The 22,370-nt window shown below is 45.0% G+C and overlaps 1 protein-coding gene across 2 annotated transcripts in view; it reads right to left on the reverse strand.

The window, feature by feature from the left end:
- ORC5 (origin recognition complex subunit 5) overlaps positions 1-22,370 on the reverse strand; it is a 714,766-nt gene that overhangs the window by 537,059 nt on the left and 155,337 nt on the right. For both annotated transcript variants that reach the window (XM_069628073.1, XM_069628074.1), the window contains exon 5: positions 7,692-7,803. In XM_069628073.1, coding sequence (XP_069484174.1) covers positions 7,692-7,803 — 112 coding nt within the window. The remainder of the gene's footprint in view (positions 1-7,691; positions 7,804-22,370) is intronic.

Below are 22,370 nucleotides of genomic sequence, written 5' to 3' on the forward strand. Positions count from 1 at the left end.
GAGAGGATCGGAATCTTACTCTGTGTCGTCGAAATAGTCGATGGCATTCTCGACTTCACGGTCTGGATCCTTGACACCTCTACTGTCTGAGATGTAGTGACAGTTGTAGGTCTGTCCTTTAATCGGAGTCGACAATGGCGTTGAAGACTGCATCGACGCAACCGATTTATGAGTCGAAGAAACCTTCGACAACGGCGTTGATGACGCGGTCTTACTGCCTTTACTCGAGGGTTCATGACGCTCTCTGGTAGTTTTTCTCGCCGGGTGCAACAACTCGCAGCGTTTTGATTCTTCAGGTCTTTCACCCAGGGTATCAACTTTAGACGTCTCCGAGGGGGTCGAGGTCGCTTTCTCGAAGACGCTAAGCATTTTCTTACGGAATTCTTCCCACTTAGCTGGAGAGCTGTGTTTCGTGGGGCAGGTGATCCTTTCCAGAGAGACAGAAGATGACCAAGAAGAGGGAGATCTACGACGCCTCTTCTTAGAGTGTCTCGATCACGAAGATTGATTGGAACCGCTTCGAGATCTTGAACGGGAATGTTTCTTATGACGACGAGGAGACAAATGTCTCGACTCTGCCGAAGAAACTTTCGAGGGAGTAAGAGATTTAAGAGTCTTACCTCTTTCTAGCTTCCCCTTACACTCCTTCAAGGCTTTCGCCATCATGGACATACAGTCCTCGCATTCCCAACAGTGATGCTCCGATCCCAGGCACCACAAACAGATCCTGTGAGGATCCGTCAATGACATTTTCTTCCCACAGTCACAACACTTTTTGAAGCCAGACCGAGGGGTCGATGGTTCGGATGAAGAAGCCATCGAATTACGATGATATCTTCGAAGAATAAGTCTGAATCTTCTTGAAGAAAGAAATGAGCAACACGTTTCTGAGGCCCACGAAGTGCGGAAAAACAGAACTGAGCAACGGACGTTGCGCGAGTCTATTTATATGCACGGTTACGTCGGCGCTGAGAAGGATGCTGTTGAGGGACATCAACTCGAAGGACGTCGACGCGCAGCGCCCTCTACTGAAAATATTTCCGAGGCCAGCAAGCTGGGATGGGTAACATCAAAGATAAGGAATACGTCGGAGGACACAATCCCTTTGAAATCTTGTTTCTCTATTGACGTTGTGTTCTTGGAGGATGAAAATGAAATAAAGCTTTTTTTTATAAAAGAATCCTAGTGACCTTTAAGCTCCAGTCACTATCTTTTTGAAAATCATATCCAATAGTTGATATTTTTCTAACATCTTTGCCCAAGGACGCTCGTCTACAAACCCAGAATTCACTTATTTTAAAGTCTGCTTTCTCTGTGTTTTCCTTATAGGGGTGGGCCAGTAGAGTTTTTATTAGTTGTGTGCATTTATGCTAGTTTAATTAAGGTTCCTGTTGGGCATTCTTTTATTATGGTATCACCCTTCTGTTTGAATTGCTTTTATCCAAGCTTACACCATCCCCTTAAGAGTATAGCCTGTGCTACCCAAAAAGGTGAAGGCAGTATATACCTGTTGGCCTGTGCCGGTTTCACCTTTATGATTGGGATCACTGCTGACTTAGTAGCAAAGTGGGGCCAAGTAGGTGTTTTAGCCACTACTTATCCCTGCACAAATGCAGGGCAGTAGTCATTTCATAACAGAAACACTCTCTAGATGAGTGAGAGATGGGACTGGCAGACCTTGAACTTCATGATTTTTCAGCGCGATTGTTGTACACAGCACAATGTTTTATTACAGGAGACAATGGGGAGAGAGAGAGAGAGAGAGTCTGCCTAGCTGATAAGAGCTGAGAATACGAACATGTATAATGCAACAACAGCAATCCAGTGCATGGCTGGTCCAGAGCAATCTACACCATTAAAGCAATATGGCTTTGCTTGGTGAACAGAAAGCGGGGAAACCCCATTTCAAGAGAGTCCTGATGTGAGGATGACAGTATTTTCATAATGTAGCCAAGTATATGGATGTTTCTAAATGTAAACGCACAGGTTGTAGTTAAACGGGCCACTTGATTTCAGATGCGGGATTGGACACTTTGGAGTCTTTACAGAGAATTTGGGATGCTGAACATTTTGTTTATAAAGTATGCAGCCATTCAGAAAGCAGTGGGCACATGCTGGCTGCAGCTCCCGGATAAGCCAGACACTAATGGTGTTCTACATACTATTTTGAAGCCAGATGGCACACAGGCCATATCATGTCTGTATAAATTAGTAAAAGCTAAAATACTCCAGTGGTTATATAGGCCACTGCCAAATGGAACTGGGATTTAGGGGCTGAGGTAAGCGACGAACAGTGGGGCAGAGCATATGAAGGGGTTAAAGGTCCGAGCAGAAACGTCAAGTTTAAATCACAACACACGCAGATACCTCAATCCGTACACAATGAACACATTTCATAACAAACCAGCGAGATATTTTACATACCCCAGTGTGGGCACTTAGCATTACACTTCCTTCGGGAATGCCTTCAAATGCAATCCTTCTAGAGAAAAGTGAACTGTTAGAGAGCAGAGATCATGGGGAGAAGGCAATTAAAGGAGTGCATGGCGTGCATACTGGGACTAATCAGTTGGAGGAAAGAAGATAAAGCCAGGTTCACAAACCTTTCTTTTATTTCTAGCTAGACTGACAACTGCTAGGGCATTGAAAGCAAATAAGAGACCAGTCATAAGGGACATGGGTGAGAGATTTGAAAGCCTGGACTAAAGTTAAGCTAGCAACACTAGAGAAGCTTAGCACACCCCCTCAAGGGGTATTGCCACACTAGAATGTGAAACCTTTTTTAATTCAGTGCAATGTCTACCCAATATTAACCCACACGGGAAATCGAGAGATGGGTGGAACTATAAATGCTAGGCTAGGATGAAGAAGAATATCATCTGCGATATGTGTGTTGTAAGCCACTGTACAAAACACGCTTTCTTCATGTGAAGTCAAGTACCGAAGTGGGGTTTAGAGTGCTTGCCCTTAATGGTCCCTAAAGGTGGTGCGGCTCACCCACTTACTATCAACCTGAAGGACTTGCATGGGATGGTCCTTCGTCAATGCCAACGAACAGTGAAGCTAAAGAGGTTATGGGGCAGTTGGGATTTAAATAAAGTACTATTCTGCAGTTATGAATTAGATTGTTTATTTATTTGGTAATGCGCACTGAACCCTTAGGTAACTGGGCGCAACAGGTACAAGGATACTTAAAGCTTAGTTACACATTAGAGTAAATACAGTAAAGGCAATAAGGAAAATGCAAGCAGGTACAGTGTAAAGGTACAATGGGTTACATATATAGCCAGGTACATAGGTATATATGGCAGAGTATCCAAAGAGGGATCAAATGTCATTAGATCGCAACCAGTTTCGAGTATTGCGCCTAAAGCTGAAGTAGGATTGGTCAGTTCTGAGGGATAGAGGTAACACGCTCCAGGACTGCGCAGCTTTCACAGGAGCTAATGTGATGATTTTGGTCGGGTTCAAAATACTGTGTATATAAGAACGCGTTATGGCGATTCAATGTATGGAATGCTATTGCGGTATAGCATGCTAGTGTAGTAATGAGAGCGTTTGTTAATGAGACAATTGAGTAACGTTCTGATTAACGGCTCAACTGTACTGGATTTTATAATAAAGTGTTAAATACAATAATAGCCATAAATTTCTCTGTGTTCTTTACTGGACAATTATCTGGGCTTCTTTACTGAATACATGGGTGAGGCATTATTTTTCCCCATGATCAGCCTGGGTACATTTCATTGGAAATACCTGTTGAGACTGGGTATGTAGTTAGAAAATGCTACAACCATATTCAGAGGAAGTAGGCAGATTTCAAAAGGAAACCATGCAATGTTTTTTTTTTTTTTTTAAACTTAATGAATGGAAATGCAGGTCTGTATTTCACTTAAGAACAGATTGAAAAAAATATAGTAGTGGCTTTGCTCAAAAGCTAGAGAAGGCGTTTTCTCCCTTGATGGCATTTACTAAGTGCTTAGACATTAACACATCCAGATGGATGACCTAGCAGACACATACAGAAACTCTCCATTAAAATAAACAACAACAGGCAAACTCTATATATGTGCATGATGTTAACCATTTGTTAGTTCAGTGGCCTCCTGCCGCCTAGTGCAGCTCAAGTTTTCAAATAATAAAATTCAGGATGGACGTCCACCAAGAGTAGGGGAAGAAGCAGCATGAGCAAACTGAGGCAAAGAAGAGTTTACTGCATGAGTTACAGAAGATTCTGGTACACAATGTGAAGGAACTCATTTGCTTATGGCCATGGATGTATTTACAACTAGGTCCAAGCCTAGGGCAGGAGATTGCCAGAGGAGCGGCCTTTTATTGCAGTTTATTTTCAATTGACTGGATTTTATTTTTCAAATATAAAGCCAATTTTGTTTCCCCGAGTGTGGCTGATCTACAACATTGCACAAGTAATTTTGAGCTGTTAGTTATTCCACTCTGACAACTAAAGTCTTTCCTGGCCAAACATATATATATATATGCTTGATAGTTTCAAAAGCTTTATTTTTAGGGTGACTTTATTTTATTTATTTTAAACAAACAAGGAAATGGAAACCAAACCCAGCCTGCTTTAGTTATTCGTCAAACAACTCTGACAGACACATGACAGATATAAAGCTCTTTGGTCATTCTTATCTTCCCAGAATGCTCTTTAATGTGCAAAAGATCCAAAACCTCATTGGTTTTATTGGTGCCACTGTGTTAAGCAATCACTTCTATATTTAAATACACAACATACATTATTTTAAACCGTTGCAATAATGGGGGTTCTCCCTTCAAAAGAGTATATGTTAGAAATGGTGCATGATTTTACATTATTAAACACATGCCTATGCTTAAGTCAAGCACAGTTCTCACAGGTGGCACTAAGATGATGCTCAGAAGCAAGCACCAATTTCCCTCCCCGGCCCCACATTTGCCTCCCAAAATGTGTAAGCATGAAATAGATCATAGAGAAGTTAAAATGGCAAAGAGTGAATCTAAATGGGAAAGTGCATCGAGAAACCTGTGAAAGGACACCCAAAGCCATAGAAGGGTGAGAACAAACCCTGTGTGCCAAAGGTACACATTGTTTCACAGCTGTAAAGAAGTTGTCCCATAAAGCTATCCATTCAGCCATCTTTACAGAATCTGCTCAGTGCTAAGCAGACAAATACCATGACTGCTGGGTTCATCATGTGTCTTTGATGACATTCTGCTGCATGCTCACTACCAGGAGAACCAAGTGCAAAGTATGGCACACAATGCATAACTGTGAGGTTTAGAAGTAATCTTTACATGAATTATATTTTAAAAACGAGGTACGACTATTAATGTGAAAAAGTACTTCAAACTATAGCAGGACAACTATATATTTACCCACAAATCTCAAAGGGTTCCTGTGTATTGTGCTGTTCAAAATTTTAAATTACCTGCTGACAAGACCCATAGCCTAAACCACACCCACAAAGGTAATATTGTGCTGGAAGCCCGATCCATTGCTTAATTTTACTCTTGGACTGTTGGGTATTTTGGCCTCGTACAGATAGGAATTATGTAAACAGTATGTACATCTTATTTGCTATAAAAGGTGCCTGCATTGTGCAGCTAGGAGGAATGTTGTTGCCTCCCACACATTTATGTTCAGAGTCGCCATTATCCATTACTCCACTGTGAGAACGCACAGCCAAAGATTCCAAGGACCTTCTGCAACAGTCTTTACTGAGTGTTTTATTCCCAGACAGAGTTTAAAAACTTCACTTGTGATTTTGCCATTTCTTAATGGTGTTCCAGCCAAAGGGATTGGAGGTACATTGGCTGCAGGAGGTAACTTGCCTTATTTCTGAAAGGGCTGGAGTTCTTTTTATTCAACATTTTTATAAACTGTGCCTTTACACCATTTGTATATATTTCATAAGTAAACTTTACCAATTACAAGATCGGAGGTAGAAATGTACTTACGTTGCATTAATATTGCAGACCAATCTATGTGCTTCTTAGAGTGAAAGCAGGCAATATGTGAGCGAAAGCAGCTAGTAGCGCTGAAACCGAAATTCCTCGTTCCAACCATCTGACTTTTTTCCAGTTGGCAGACAGCTCATATTCTGATCACTTCGACTAAAATATTGTTTTCTGACTTAACCAAAAGTAGGCAATTGGCCTTAACAAGAACCTCAAATGAACTTCAATGCAGAACACACGGCCTTCCTCCAAATCGTGGGCAGCAGAGATCTGAAACACTCTTTCAACTACCATAACATAGAAGATAACAAGCTTGAATTAATTTAGGACGCTATAACTTCCTAATCCCTGCAACATTAAAAACATCCTTATAATGTTATGGAGCCAAAATTGGGACTGAATGGGGGTGAAGGGGCGTAGTTTGCATAAGACGAACAGAGTGTGCTGAAGGGGAGGAATCTGGTAAAAGTACAGACTCTGGCAGAGGTGTAGTAAAGTCGGCGGGGATTGCACTTATTTGGGCCTAGGGCAGCAGAAAGCCTAAATATGCCACTGCTCATGGCTCATTTGTGCTGCCAAAATGTATTCCCCCAGAAAGACTAACTGGACCGTAGGTGAGGCAGCGTTTCATGAATTTAAGGTGAAAGCCTATGGCCAGTCAGTGTGCATGGGTAGTACAGAACCTGTAACTGGTTTTATGGTAAGGTAGACTGTGATTTGCTGGCAGGGACACAGACAAAAAAGCTGCATATGATATGATATGTTATTTATAACGCGCTTAATACCCAGAGGTTTCTAAGCGAGGACCCGGGGATCGAACCTGTGTTGCTTCATGTCGTCTTGCTTCCAAGGCGAACACGTTGCCACTGAGTTATCCTCTCTGTGAAAGAAATGAACACTCAATTCCTCAACAGGGGCAACATGGTAGCAATGCAGTTAAGGAGTCCCAACCAGCAGGCTTTAAGCCAGGAGTGAAAGTAGAGCTAGATAAAGCATCCTGAACAATGGGGTTGGGGGAAGCCCCACAAAGCACAGTCTGAGTAACATTCTCCTGGCTAATGCCAAATGTCTTGGCACTAGGGTTTGCTGAACACTTCTTGCCAGTAGGTTAGCCCTTAAGATTGGGCCGGGTGGATGAATCTTCATTTAAAGGCTGGGAGGATACTGGTCTAAAGTATTGTGGTTACTAGCAGTTTCTATAGTTTGCCATTATTATATGTGATAAATGTTTGGTACTCAAGATTTGTAAGGAAATTCAGATCTTGTTCGGCTCTAGTTAATACGTCTCTGTTTAGGTCAATGGGAGCACCCTCTCTTTGAGCAAAGTGGAGGCACAACCAGTTACTGGTCTGCAGATAATTGGTATTTCTGGTAGGCTCGCAATAAAATGCAATCATTTCATTTTTGTGGGTGAGGTACTGGAGGTTTTATTTTAACAAAACCTCTTGTAGACGAACAGATAGCTATGGAAGGCCTCCCAGTATTTGTTTAAACTATTACCTGGAGAATACATTCAAATTACACTATTTACCAGACATCTTGTCAATATGTGCTTACTTACATTACTTAAGGAAAGTACTCAAAACAAGAGTGAATACTAAATACGTCAAGCTCACAAGCTCACAAACATACAGAGTTTGCCATGCAACTGTAGCATGCTGCAATGCTTTGGTGAACACAAAATCGTAAATTTTATCAAATCGTTGTTTATAAAGTGAAAGCGCAATCTTTACCTTTGTTGAAGTCTGTGAAATACAATGTAAAAGGCTCAAAGCATCCAGTGTTTGGTCGAAATTTTTCCCACACAAGTTCACTAAGAAAAAAAAACGTCACGTTGCTGCTAGTCTGAAAAACAAGAGGAAACCATTAGCCACAATTCAGATTGTAACTTCATAGAAAATGACCAGTAAAGATGGTTTTAAATTATTATTATGAACATCTTTAAGGACTTTTCAAAAACGCTTGATTGTGCTCGGCTTCATTATCCCTCTTCCTCAGTAGTTTCTACTCTCCGGTTAAATATAAAACCAGAGCCACAACTTTTAAGCAACAACTCTGAGTCAGATCATGTATCACATACAAAGTGACACAATTCGGGAGATTACTGGGAAAAAACAGATTGACACAAACCTTTAGATGTTGTTTGTAGAACTGCACACAAAAGGTCTGGGTTTGTTGCAAGCTCATGTTGTTCAAACACCAAGTGTGCATCGTAAAGACCCACCAATCCTCGCGGGGTCTGCCCCCGTATTTGTGGAGCTAACCTGCCTTACGCAGTACACTACACACACACCACACCATTGGTGAAATGTCACCTATGGCAGCAGCAAACCATGGCAAAATGCCACATCCCACCCATGCCACTTAACCTCCCCATGGTAGTCGGCCCAGCTTGCAAGGCATGAAGGTGGTGCAGCTGTTGTACCAGGCTCCGTATGACACATTTCCTCCTATTCACACAGTTTTAACATTACAACTTTCATATGTTACAGCTTTCTATATATCATCCGATCTGTCTCAGCCGGATACAGCTGTTCGGCTGAAGAGTTGCCTGGAGGCCGTGGGTGGATGAATGGCCACAAACTGGCTTAAGTTGAACGGGGAGAAAACAGAGGTGCTAGTGGTTGCTACCGCTAATCCTTCTCTGTTCTGGACCCCAGAGTTCTGGTCCGCTAGTTTGGGCCCCTTTCCCACACCTGCCTCATCGGTCAAAGACCTAGGCATCAAGATTATGTCTTCTTTATCCATGTGGGATCAGGTGTCAGTCACTTGTCAAAAGGGTTATTTCAAGCTATGGACACTACGCAAGGTTTTGCCTTTTAATGCTGTTAAATTTCAGGCCCCTGTAGTCTCCTCTCTGGTAATCAGTAGAATTGATTATTGTAATGCGCTTTATTTGGCTGTACCACACTATTTGCTCCGGTGTCTCCAGGTGCAGCAAAACAAGGCTGCTAGAACGGTTTTTCAATGTTGACCTGTCTGTTAGGTGCTGCCTGCTGGAAAGATAAAAGCTGGCCTGTTACTGAGATACATGTGTAGGAGGTAAGGGGCACCAATACAGGAGAACTTTAGAGGACAGCTGAGGCAGAACCTCACTCAGGCATCTTATGCAGTGGCAGAGCAATGGGGTCCACCTATGCCCTCAGCAGTACCGTTAGGCAGAAAGGAGCACTAAACATTAGTATTATTACATTCTTTAACTTGCCACACGCTTATAGGCCTGAATGGATGCACTCAACACAACATACAAACTACATAAATATTAGGGAATAATAAACGACGAAAGCCAGAGGATCAAGAGATTTAAAACTAGAGGACCAGAGATCAGTCTAGAAATCAACAATTAGTTTTTACTGCCCTTTTAAAATCAAGCAAGCGAGAAAAGGTCCTTAAAATGGTCTGGAATGGCCGACAAACCATTCCAAGCACACAGAGCAAATGAGTCAAACTTTGTGCCGTCATACTTCTAAAGTTTGAAGCGTGAATACAAAAGTTTATTTTCTCCATTGGAACGATGTAGTCTTCTAATGGGAGCAACCTTCAGTCGAATACAGATACTGAGGTGCATTCCCTGACCTACATTTAGGAGTTAGGGTAAGAATCCTATGAATGATTCACCGTTTTGTCAATCTGCATTTTTTTCATGGTTAAGTTATCATGGGCTAATTCATTAATCCATCCATTCATGCACCCATTTAGTATAAAATAGGTTTAGCACTATAGTTTGTTTTGACCTATCATAGATCGCTATTTGCTGTGAGCCATGTAGAAAGATATATTTAGCTTGTTATTTTGTAAAGCGCACATTCTTGTTTCAAAGCGCTAAGATGTTTTTGCCCATCATGAATTCGTTTTATGCTGAGTGCAGAAAAGGGAAATGTGTATGCAGCTGAACACAGTGGAAGCAATGTTTTCATAATAATGTCTCTTGGCAAACTGTCAGACAGCCTTCACTGCGAAAATAGCCTTAACTGAATGTTTTCAGATTTCTACAGTTAGACTGTCTCATGAGCAGGAATGTTAGCACAATATGCTTGCTGTTCTTAGAATACTACAGAAGAACATGTCTCTGTGTCCCAGTACACGGCTATGTTGAAATATGCAAGTAGGCAAAATGTTGTTGCCAGGAAATGCCTTCTACGTATTTAATTGTAAAATGTACGCAGATGCCATCATGTATAAAACAGTGTATTTCTGTTGTAATGTGAAATACTGAAATGTTTTTGTAATTATTATTTCTTTGCACCTTTATATTCATGTACATTCAAAAATATTGTTTACTTTGTAATGCCTTGAAGATCCAACGTCAAAAATAGCCACTCAAGAACAAGACAAACAACTCTACGAGCAACCATCAACCGGCAATAGATCAAGACACAATCAAGATGTGCTCATGGAATACCCAAGGCTTTCTCCACTTAACAGCCAGGGCCTCAATAAACCTGAGTGACTATGACATTATATGTCTGCAGGAGACGTGGTTACTCCAAACTCCTACCCTGAATGGCTATGAGATCCACACCGTTGCAGCTAAAAAAGGTTCAACTGGACGCCCCACAGCAGGACTACTAATTGCAATTCGTAATGGATACAGTTTAACGTGTATTCAAAAATTGAAAGAAAATAACTCCATGCTGATGGTTAAGCTAAATTGGTCAACAATCAACGAGTAAAAAAACAAAATCTTGACAAAGTTGGTGGTTATCATCACCATCTACAGGAACCCTGCGACTATTGATTGTACAAAATTCATTAATTTGATCAAGATGGAAATCGACTGGATCCAAGTAAACCATAAAACTGACCACATTGCCATATGTGGTAACCTTAACATCAACTGTCAGGACAACACTGAAACCAACACAAGCAAATCCAAGAGACCTCAAACTGACCAGAGGACAATTAAATGGCTGAAATTAATGAAGTCAAGATCGTTCTCAAACCTAGATTCGGTCTTCCACGACCCTAACAGACCTCCGACTTGGGAAAGAGCAAATTCGAAATCATCAATCGACCATATCTTTGTGTCACGATCTCGATTACCACAAATAACATCTTTTGAAGTGGTGAGGACACCTGCAAGTGACCAGAATCTCCTACAAACCTCTTGGTCTTCAAACCCTCCAAATAATCCAACCATGACCTCCAACCTAGAGGTAAATTGTCAAGGCACAAGACTCAGAATGACATCAAAAGCAATTAGCTCCTTAACGGTGGCTTACAGAGACTTAAAAAAACCACGAAAACCCCATGACGGTGGATTATATTCCACTATTGGCTACATTCAAAGTTCAGCAAGGAAAGAAGAAACATCTTAAGATACAACAGAAACACGTTTACAATAAACTGGTCGCAGAAAAAAAGAGGGACCTTAGAAGAACCAAAAGACAGACACGAAAATTAGAACCCACCATCGTAGTAAGTGTTGTCTGTGAGGCGCAAAGATCTTACAAAGCTTGGTTGAGAGGCTACTGGCATATTTTATATGAAGACGCTGAAAGTATTCTTGCAGCAATTAACGGAAACCACGCTAGAGACTTTTGGTCCCTCTTAAATTCAACTTCAGCAGGTGCTCCCCCTTCTCAACTAAATGGAATCGGAGAATCCACCTGGGAGGCCTACTTCCACTCTCTCTTCAAATCCCCAAAACTGCCCAAGAGGATACGGACACATACGACAGTCCATGGATATGGCTAGACAACAAAGAAGACATCTTAGACCTGATAAGAAAACTAAAACCGTCTCGTGCTCCTGGTCCGGATGGCATAACAAATCTAGACTTAAAAACTCACCCTGAAGCCTGGTCATCACTCCTAAGTGTTATTTTCAGACGTTGCGCTTCTTCCAAATCCATCCCACCATCATGGAATTGCGCAAACATTGTACCCAATTATGATAAGGGAAACAGGGCTGAACCAGCAAACTATCGCCCAATCGCCCTCCTAGACCCAATAGGCAAAGTCTTTGGGTCTCTCCTTCTCCAACATTTTACAGCTTGGGCAAACAAAGCCCCCTGCCTGGACCACCTACAGACTGGATTTAAAAAGAACATGGGTACAAACGCGAATATATTCATCTTGAGCACGTTGAAAAGTAAGATCTTAGAAGGTCGCCCCAGAATATTCATTGCCTTTGTCGACCTAACTCAGGCATTTAACCGAGTCGACCGTTCAAGACTGTGGCAGAAACTTTCTTCCTGGAAATGCCCCCATGAATTGTTGGACCAGATCAAAGCTTTATACTCCAACACGTCCATGCGAGTCCGACTGAACCAACAAGGGTCCCTCTCTGACAAGATCAACACCGCCAGAGGTGTTAAACAGGGCTGCCCTTTGGCTCCGGCCCTGTTTTGGACATACCTAGGTGATTTCCAAGAATCCGAAAAAGCTATACGATCATTCCCACCAAAGCGTGGAGGAGATCAGATCAATCGACTGTTATACGCCGACAATCTGATCCTTCTAGATCACACTCCAATAGGCCTCCAACGTCAACTTACAACAATATACGCTGGAAAATAACCTGGAAATCAATTAAGAGAAAACGAAAATGATGATAATTGAAAAATCAACCAACAAGAACGAAAAGATCTCTCGTCGCTTGGGTTCAGTCATTGTCGAAAGAGTTACCAACTTTAAGTACCTTGGTGTCACACTAGATAGCTGGGCAAAGGAAAAAGCTATGCAAGAGGTACTGTACGAGAAAACAAAGTTGGCTGCCCAAGGGAAAGCCATCGACATCAAATATGGACGCTATTCTTCGATCCCGTTCAGAGACTTCTATAAAATGAAGGTTATACCATCTTTAACCTACGGTGCAGATGCAATACCTAATCTCCCTAAAGAGTTATGGTCCAAAATAGAAGCAATCCTCTGGAGAACCATCTTTGGCCTACCAAAATAAACTTCTGTCGTACTGATCAGACGCAAACTCAGCCTCTCATCGCTGGAAACAGTAGACTTAAACAGCATCATGTTATACAGGAAATGCATCATGAAAGACTCTCCATACGTCTACGGCTTGATAAACCAAGAAATTCGCCTTGGATCCTGTAAAATGCTGTCCAAATGGGAAGCCAAGAACATGGCTCTTCTACATTCAGTGGAAAGCAGTGAAGACGAGCTCGTAAATAACCCAGTCAATGTCACAAAAAAGATCCGGGAACTAGACTGGATAAAGACCCTCGAAACAGCAAGCAAAAACAAACTGGCTATTCACCTTCCCCCGTTTTTCAAGAAATTGGACACTCTACAAACCTATCTTAGACTGTTCCCGAGTAGAGAAGCACGCAACTTCTTTCTGAAAATCCGCCTGAACTTATTGGAAACAAACAAAGTTCTGGCAGTTAGAAGTTCAGCTTCGGGAAACTGTTGTCGGCTTTGTAAATCCACATCGAAAAAGGAAACCATTCACCACCTCCTCTTGGCATGTCCTGCGACCCAGGATATTTGGAAAACATCTTCTCCAATTTTATTCTTCAAGATGAGGAAAATTGTTGGTACATGTGAATGAGGGACAGGCAGCCAGGAGTGGAACTTAAGTAAAACCTTTATTCAGGATACAGGAATTCAAAAAGGAACACAAAGTTCAAGAATGCTTCTTCTTTTTCTTGGAATATGGATGTGGCTTATCGTCCTTGCAGCTAGTCCTCATAAGCCCACAGCGTCGCAGGCACAGCTCTCCCTCTCTCAAAGTCCTAGAAGAGAATGACAAAGAGACACCCAGTCCATCATTTGTTTTTACCTTATATAGGGGTTGGGGTCCAGGTAGCCAATCAGCACAGACTTGGCTTGGTTCGCTATAAATATCCCCATAAGCCCCGCCCCCTTTCTCTTGGTTTGAAGGAGGGTTGCCTGCCCGGCCCACCAAGTCCGAGTCCCAGCGAGGAACCCCCGTCTTGAAGAGGTCTGGCACCCTTGAGGTCTCTGATGCTTTCTGAAGGTGATTGTTGGCAGTGAACTCGGAAGCAGGTCTCTGCCTTCCGCGTCACTGGGTACGGCCTCGACCCTGTTGTGAAAGGAACCGCGTGGGAAGCCGGCGTCTGCCTGTGAAGGCGTTCGGCTTGCCATGGTCCACGCTGCACTCGGAGCGGAATCCCGCTCCGGTAAGCCAGCGGTTGTCCAGGAAGGACGGCCCAATCGCCTCCGTTCCGGTTTTTCCGTTCGCTGGAACAAGCTCGTATCCTATGCTCATGTAAGCGGTGTCAGCCGTAGTCCTTTCGTCCACGTCTCTCTTAATGCTGTCTTCCGGGGTCCCAAGACTGTTAATTATCTGGACTGTGCTCTCCCGACCTCGCAGCTTGGTCGGTTGGTACTCCCTCTCAGGTGGTCTTCCTTCGATCGGGTGCTCTCTCTCATGTGGTCCCTCCTGTCGCCTCTTCCCTTTCATGCCGTCCGTATCCCTCCGATCACATACTCCCCCTGAGGAATCGAGCCGCTCGGGCCGATCAAGGCTCCTGGAAAGGTAATCCGGAACCACCTGGAAGGATGCGGGCTTGTGTAACGTTTTAAAGCGATATTCTTGTAGAGTGAGGAACCATCTTAGCACACGCTCATTCGAATCTTTCTGTACGGCCAACCACTGTAAAGGCGCATGGTCAGTAAATACAGTAAATGTCCGACCCAGGAGATAGTATCTCAGAGATTCGATTGCCCACTTGATCACTAAACACTCTTTTTCTACCGTTGAGTACGGCTCTTCGTGGGGAAGCAGTTTACGGCTGATAAAGGCGATGGGATACAGATCCTCCTCTGTTCCTTGTGAGAGCACCGCGCCTAAACCAGAACCAGACGCATCAGTCTGTAGGAAGAATTCTTTATTGAAGTCCGGACAACATAGGAAAGGTAGGGCTGAGATTGAATTCTTCAGATGGTCGAATGCCCTGATTGTGTCAGGATCGGAACAGGTGTCCTTCTTATAGGTGCCTTTTAAGGCCTCTGTCAGTGGGGCTGCCACTGAGGAAAACATGGGTATTAACCTTCTGTAGTAAACCACAAAACCCAAATAAGCCCGTATTTGTTTGCGATTGATAGGCATGGGTTGTTTCTGAATGGCTTCGACTTTGTCAAGTTGGGGCCAGATCCTTCCCATGCCTACTAAATGACCTGGGTAACGTGTTTGTTGGGCCCTGATGGTTGTTTTCCTTGGGTTGATTTTCAGTCAGGCCCTCTCCAGTTCTTTTATAACTCTTCCAAGATGTTGAAGGTGTTCTTCCCAGCTCTTGCTGAACACTATAATGTCGTCTGAGTAGGCTGAGGTGTAATCGTTGTGTGACATCAGTACTTGGTTCATCAATGCTTGGAACGTAGCAGGAGCCCCATGGAGACCAAATGGTAAAACTGTGAACTGGTACAACCCTGACGGGGTAGAGAAAGCAGTTTTAATCTCATCTTCTTCCCGTAAGGGTATCTGCCAGTAACCCTTAGTAAGGTCTATGGTGGTTAGGTATTGGGCGGCTCCAAGTCGTTCCAGTAACTCGTCTATACGAGGCATGGGGTAAGCCTGATAGGTTGAGATCTCATTAAGTTTCCAAAAGTCCATACAAAATCGAGTCGTGCCATCAGGTTTGGGCACCAGGACTATCGGGGAAGACCAATGACTTGTCGATCTCTCGATTATGCCCAGTTTCAGCATTTCTTCGATTTCAGCTTGCACCAGTGCTCTTTTAGCCTCAGGAAGTCGGTAGGGTCTTAACCGGACAAACTGGTTCGGTAGAGTCTCGATTCGGTGTTCTACTAGGGGAGTTCTGCCTGGAAAGAATGAGAAGACCTCTCTCAGAGGGTTAAGGACTTCTAGGAGTTCCGTTTTCTCTTTTTCCGACAGGTTTGGTCCCCATTGCACTGCCTGCAGGGTGGAGACCTCGGAACTACTGTCTGGTGTATCAGCACACATTACATTCATTCCGCTTGGAGCTGTGCTTGGCTCTTTCCAAGCTTTCAGTAGGTTGATGTGATAGTTCTTAGTTTTCTCTTTTCGGTCTGGTTGTTCTATCAAGTAGTTGACCGGCCCGAGTACATCGAGTACGTTATAGGGACCCCGCCATTGGGCCAGCATCTTATTTTAAGACGTGGGCAATAGTACCAGTACTTTTTCGCCTTTCTGAAAGGACCTTACTTGGGTGTTGCGGTCGTAATATTTTTCTTGTGTCCGTTGTGACCGGCTCAGGTTCTCCCTAGCCAGCTCTCTCATGTGGTTTAGAGTATCCCGAAGATTAATCACATAATCTGTGAGTTGGGTTTCTTCCTCTTGGTTTTCCCATTCGCTGCGTGCTAGATCAAGTACTGTTCGGGGTTTGTGACCAAACAACAACTCAAAAGGGGAGAACCCGGTGGACGATTGTGGGGTATCACGTAACACCATGAGTACCAAGGGTAATACCCGGTCCCAGTTAGTGCCCATGGGCTCAGTTGCCTTTTTTAACATTTGTTTGATAGTCTTGTTATAACATTCTACCAACCCATCCGTCTGTGGATGATAGACGGTGGTACGGATCTGTTTTATGTTCAACTGTTGGCAGACTCTCAGCATTACCCCGGATATGAAATTCTGCCCCTGGTCGGTCAGTATCTCGTCTGGGAGTCCCACTCGACAAAAGAAAGGGACTAACAAATTACAGACCTGTGTGGCGCTTCTTCCCTTCATGGGGAAAGCCTCGGGGTATCGTGTTGCGTAGTCTACGATGAATAGGATGTACTGATATCCGTGGCTGTTGGGATCTAAAGGTCCCACTATGTTCATTCCTATCCGGGAAAATGGCTCTTATCAAAGGTAACGGTTGTAGCGGGGCCTTCGGTGGTAACCGGGGATTGGTTTTCTGGCAAACCTCACATTCCTCACAATACTTGGTCACGTCCCGGAACACCCCAGGCCAATAAAACCTTTTCAGCACCTTATCCTGCGTTTTTTCCCCTCGCCAAATGTCCTCCTGTGGTAGCGTCATGTGCTAGCTTCAGGACAGTGGGTGTGAAACTTTGGAGTACCAAAAGTTGTTCCAGTTCCCGATCAGCCCTGTCCTTGGTTACCCGATATATCAATCCCTTCGATGATTTGAACCAAGGATATGCTGTTCCCTTCTCTGGGTATGCAATGGCCTGGTTCCAAGCGGTTTTTAGAGTAGGATCTAAGGCCAGTTCACCTCGAAATGTAGGTTGTCTGTCATCGGGTAACCAATCTATGACCCCCGCAAACCTCTTTTTCTTTTTCCCACTTCTTCTTTTCCCTTCTTACTTCGCTTCGGCTTTTCTTGGGGGGGTTTTGGGATGGGAGGCCTTATGTCCATCCGGGAAAAAGGGGCTGTTTGCAACCACTCTGTGTCCCTTACACATTCAGGGAAAGAGGGGAGATCAGTTCCCAGGAGAACCGGGGTTGGCAGGTGTGGCATGACAGCAACCTTCATTCTGGACTCCACCCCTTTTACTTCCATGTTAACTACCTTAGAAGGATAGGAAACAGTGTCGCCATGCACGCATTTTATAGGTATCGGAATATCCAGCCTGACCTTCTCCCCACTTACTTCCGGTCTGACTGCTGTCTGTTCGCTTCCGCTGTCCAGCAGAGCCTTCTGGGTAGTTCCGTCCACCCTGACATCTAGAAAGTACGGTTCACGACTCCTCCGGTATTCCCTTCCTTGAACGAACCCGATTTCCATGGACTCCGCTGGTTTAGGTTTCTTTGGACAAAACCTCGCTATATGGCCCCATTCACCACAATCAAAGCATTGGGGCTGTCTGGTTACCGTGGGCCATGTTATGTTTTTGGCTTCCCCTCGTGCCGGCCTTTCTTCAACCGTACCTTGTGGTTTCATCGCTGCAGTTCTTGTAAAGGGTTCAATCATGGATGCTCGGACTGAACCTGCTTTCTGGAAGGCAGAAGCGATGTCTACGGCTTCGGTCAGTGTGGGCCGGTGGTGTTGCCTCACCCACCTCTGCATCATTGAGGGGAGTGCCTCTGTGAACTGTTCCAGCTTAATCTTGTCCACCATCTCCTGAATGCTGCTGCTGGAAGGCTTCAGCCACTTTTCTGTCAAGTCGTGGACCCGATAATACAGCTGACGAGGTGCCTCCCCCGTCTTTATTTTAGCATCCCTCAGGCGGATCCGGTATGACTCATCATCCATTCCCATACGTTCAAGTATGGCTCTCTTGATGTCTGAGTAGGCAGTGTCGCCCGCTGGGTTGGCCGCTTGGTATGCTCCTTGCATGCTGCCGGTCAGCAAGGGTGCAATGAAGTGACCCCACTTCTCCATGGGCCATTGTGCATTGCGTGCCACTTTTTCGAAATTGGTGAAGTAACAGGGGTCTTCACCGGTTTGGTATTTTTGTAACACAGCTGTAGCAGCCATCGGATTGCCTCTACTGGTTACCACAGCCTCCGTCATTTCCTTTAGTGCATCTTGGTTTGCTGCATGCAACTGAAGGGTTTGTTGGATGGTTTGGCGGTCAGTCTGCACCTGATGTGACTGGACCTGTATGATCCACTGAAGTTGCTGCTGTCCTTCTGCCAGGGTTTTGATGATACCTTCCATGGCGTGATTTAGTATCCCACCGCTGCTACCAAATTTATGTATGAGGGACAGGCAGCCAGGAGTGGAACTTAAGTAAAACCTTTATTCTGGATACAGGAATTCAAAAAGGAACAAAAAGGTCAAGAATGCTTCTTTTTCTTGGAATATGGATGTGGCTCATCGACCTTGCAGCTAGTCCTCGTAAGCCCACAGCGTCTCAGGCACAGCTCTCTCTCTCTCTCGAAGTCCTAGAAGAGAATGGCAAAGAGACACCCAGTCCATCATTTGTTTTTACCTTATATAGGGGTTGGGGTCCAGGTAGCCAATCAGCACGGAGTTGGCTTGGTTCCCTATAAATATCCCCATAAGCCCCGCCCCCTTCTCTTGGTTTGAAGGAGGGTTGCCTGCCAGGCCCACCAAGTCCGGGTCCCCGCGAGGAACCCCCGTCTTGAAGAGGTCTGGCACCCTCGAGGTCTCTGTGACGCTTTCTGAAGGTGAGTGTTGGCGGTGAACTCGGAAGCGGGTCTCTGCCTTCCGCGTCACTGGGTACGGCCTCGACAGTGTTGTGAAAGGAAACGCGTGAGAAGCCGGCGTCTGCCTGTGAAGGCGTTCGGCTTGCCATGGTCCACGCTGCACTCGGAGCAGAACCCCGCTCCGGTAACCCAGCGGTTGTCCGGGAAGGATGGCCCAATCGCCTCCATTCCGGTTTTTCCGTTCGCTGGAACAAGCTCTTCCCGCGTACCCTATACTCATGTAAGCGGTGTCAGCCGTAGTCCTTTCGTCCACGTCTCTCTTAATGCTGTCTTCCGGGATCCCAAGACTGTTAATTATCTGGACTGTGCTCTCCCGACCTCGCAGCTTGGTCGGTTGGTACCCCCTCTCAGGTGGTCTGTCTTCGATCGGGTGCCCTCTCTCATGTGGTCCCTCCTCTCGCCTCTTCCCTTTCATGCCGTCCGTATCCCTCCGATCACAGTACAAATTGATTGGAGGGGAGAAACCAACTTGGTTACTGGTAGCATTGAACATTATGCAACACATCACTAAAGAGATGCTCACCCTTCAAAATCTAAACACTGCCTCGATTACACCAACTTAAGACTCCTTCCTTTTTATTCACTTAAAATGAAAATTTATCTCAAGTACTTCTGTCACCTTCTACTTCTTGTCAAAAAATCTGTTTGAATTAAACACAAATAGCTCAAGAGCCAGTGCGAACAATATGGGCGAGGCCGCACACCCTTGCCTTGTCCATCTATCTAACTCCCACCCCTCCGACACCCAGTCATTGGTTCTCACCACCGCTATTGGCTTATTGTATAGTAACCCCAACCATTTACAGATACTCTCTCCAAACCTCTTCAGAACCCTGAACAGCCATTTCCACTCCAGCAAATCGAACGCTTTCATGGCGTCAAAAGATGCAACCGCCATTTCTCCCTTTCAGTGTTTAACGTGATCCATCACGTGGTGGAGTTGACTGATCTTTCCTGCCGTGTTCCTTCCTCCTACAAACCCACATTGGTCCGGATGTACCAACTCTGGGGCTACCCTCGCCACCCTGTTTGCTAGGATTTTCCCCAGGATCTTCCCATCAATATTCAACAGGGAAATGGGGCGTTACGACATGCAATCCAGGGGATGCTTCCCCTCCTTTAAGAGCACCATTATTATGGCCTCCCTTATATTCAACGATATGGAGGAGACTTTTACATGTAACACAGGGAGGGCACTAGCCAGAATAGGAGAGACTGTGCGGTTTTGGAAAAGGTTGCCTCTCTCCTGGATGGGAAGGGTGGCACTGTCACAACCCTCGCCAAAACCCCCTCTGGCAAACCCATTGGCCAGGTGGAGTCAGGACTCGGGCCTCTAGACCCTGGCACCCTCTTCAAAAGCCCTCATGCTTGGGAACTACTTTATTGTATTGTCAGCCAACATGGAGGCATCCACATAGCTTGGTTCCTAAGAACCAAGCTATGCGGTCTAGTGTTTTGGGTGTGGTAGCCTAGGGACTACTTTACCTGGACTATTTTGTTGGGGCTATTTAAACCACACCCGAGCAAGACAACACGCTTCGCGTTACTTTGCAGCTTGCAACGTGACGCTCACCGTGTCCAGCTATTCCCTGGAACCTTGGAGAAGCAGAACTTGCAAGGAGACAAAAGGAACATCATTAGTAGCAGCATCTTACCTGCAGTCTTCATCTTTAAACACTCGCAGCTACTGAGAACAGCTTCCTCGAATCTGCACGCCTCCTCGACAGAACGACCTCAAAGAGGAAGATAGAGGCAACATTAAAGAAAGTAGTAGAGACATTTACAAATTACGAACTGCTCAAAAGGCTTACCTGGCTTGTCGCCTCTCATCTGGCACCACTCCGGACATACCGCTGAAGAACACAGCGACCTACAAGGAAGGAAAACACAGGTTAGCCAAGGCAAGACTTTGCAGCGCTGCGCATAGCGCTTACTTACCGCATCATAGCGCTCTTAATGCGCCATCATTTACCAGTGGGGCTCAACCAACCCAGTTCGCCGCACTGAAGCTCTGCATCCCTAAGGGAGAAAAAAAGACATTTTAAACAAAGAAAGGCATGCAGGATAGCAACAAAACTTAAGAACAGCAATAAGACCTACCTGAACAATATCAAACGGGCCGGCGTCGGTGAAGTAACTGGACCGCACTCGCCCATGAAAGACAACGTGCCCCTGCAAAGAAGGCAGGACGGAGAGCACGCCTAATTCTACCACAAGGCAGAACCTTCCCCACAGACCACATCAGGGCAAAGCTGAGAAGCATACCAGCGAGTAACCTGGCTGGGTGGCGTCCCTGTGGATACCTGGTGAGCGTAACAGGCACTGTGCAAAATGGTGATTCGTCCAAGATTGTTGTATTTCTTTGCCAATATACCATACGTGATAAAAAAAAAGGTCTTTCAAAACACTGGATGGGAAGGCTAGGGCGTTATTGTGGAACACTGGGAGGAGGAGGGTGACACTACGAAAACCTCGGTCGTAAGGAGGGCTAGGCCTGCCGGACTACGAGAAGTATTTCATTGCAGCGCCATTACAACAGGTTCTGGAGTTGGGGCAGCCAGACAGGGAGATCTTGAAGGTGCTGGTGGGAAGTTTACCACCTCATATACAAGGGGTGGAACTGGTATGGTCTCCAGTAGGAAATATGGGGACGATTGCGTTTGGGGCAGTTAGGAAGATAAGGAGGAACTATGTACGCAGGAAGGGACTTGGGAGGGGCTATATGATGGGAATTTACCCTGGGGTGAGGCCCGGATGTGGAGGCAAGTGGTAGGGAGGGCAGGGATACAGAGATTACAGGAGAAGGGTTGTGCAGTAGTAGGGGATCTGTTTCTAGGAGGAACGCTATTGACATTCGCGGAATGGCGTGGGAAGTATGACTTACCGGAGGGATTGTTTTTGACATATGGGGCAGTGATCAGGAGATTGGCAAGCAAAGGGAGGGCATACCAGCGGAGCCAAACTCAAGTCAATTACTTCAGGTCTTATTAGAACGAACGGGAGCGAAGGTGAGGATATCACTTATCTATAAGGCCTTATTTGAGGAGGAGCTTAAGGAGGACTTGAAGGTGAAAGGAAAGTGGGAGGTGGACATTGGGTCTCAGATATACGAGAAAGAATGGACTAAGATAAGTGAGCAAGTCCAGAAAACATCAAGGAATGCTAGATCACAAATGATTCAGTATAATGTTTTGCATAGCGTATACATGAACCCAACGAAATTACATGCAATGAAAAAGTCCTTGAGTGAAGAGTGTCTGAGGTGTGGGAGGGAGTCAGTGGGATTTTGGCACATGGTGTGGGAATTTAGAATTCTAGCCAATTACCGGGACAGGGTGATAGCACAGATGAATACATTACTGGGTACGAAACTGGAG

The sequence above is a fragment of the Ambystoma mexicanum genome, chromosome 12, assembly GCF_040938575.1.
Source record: "Ambystoma mexicanum isolate Mex_15411 chromosome 12, UKY_AmexF1_1, whole genome shotgun sequence".
NCBI lineage: Eukaryota > Metazoa > Chordata > Amphibia > Caudata > Ambystomatidae > Ambystoma > Ambystoma mexicanum.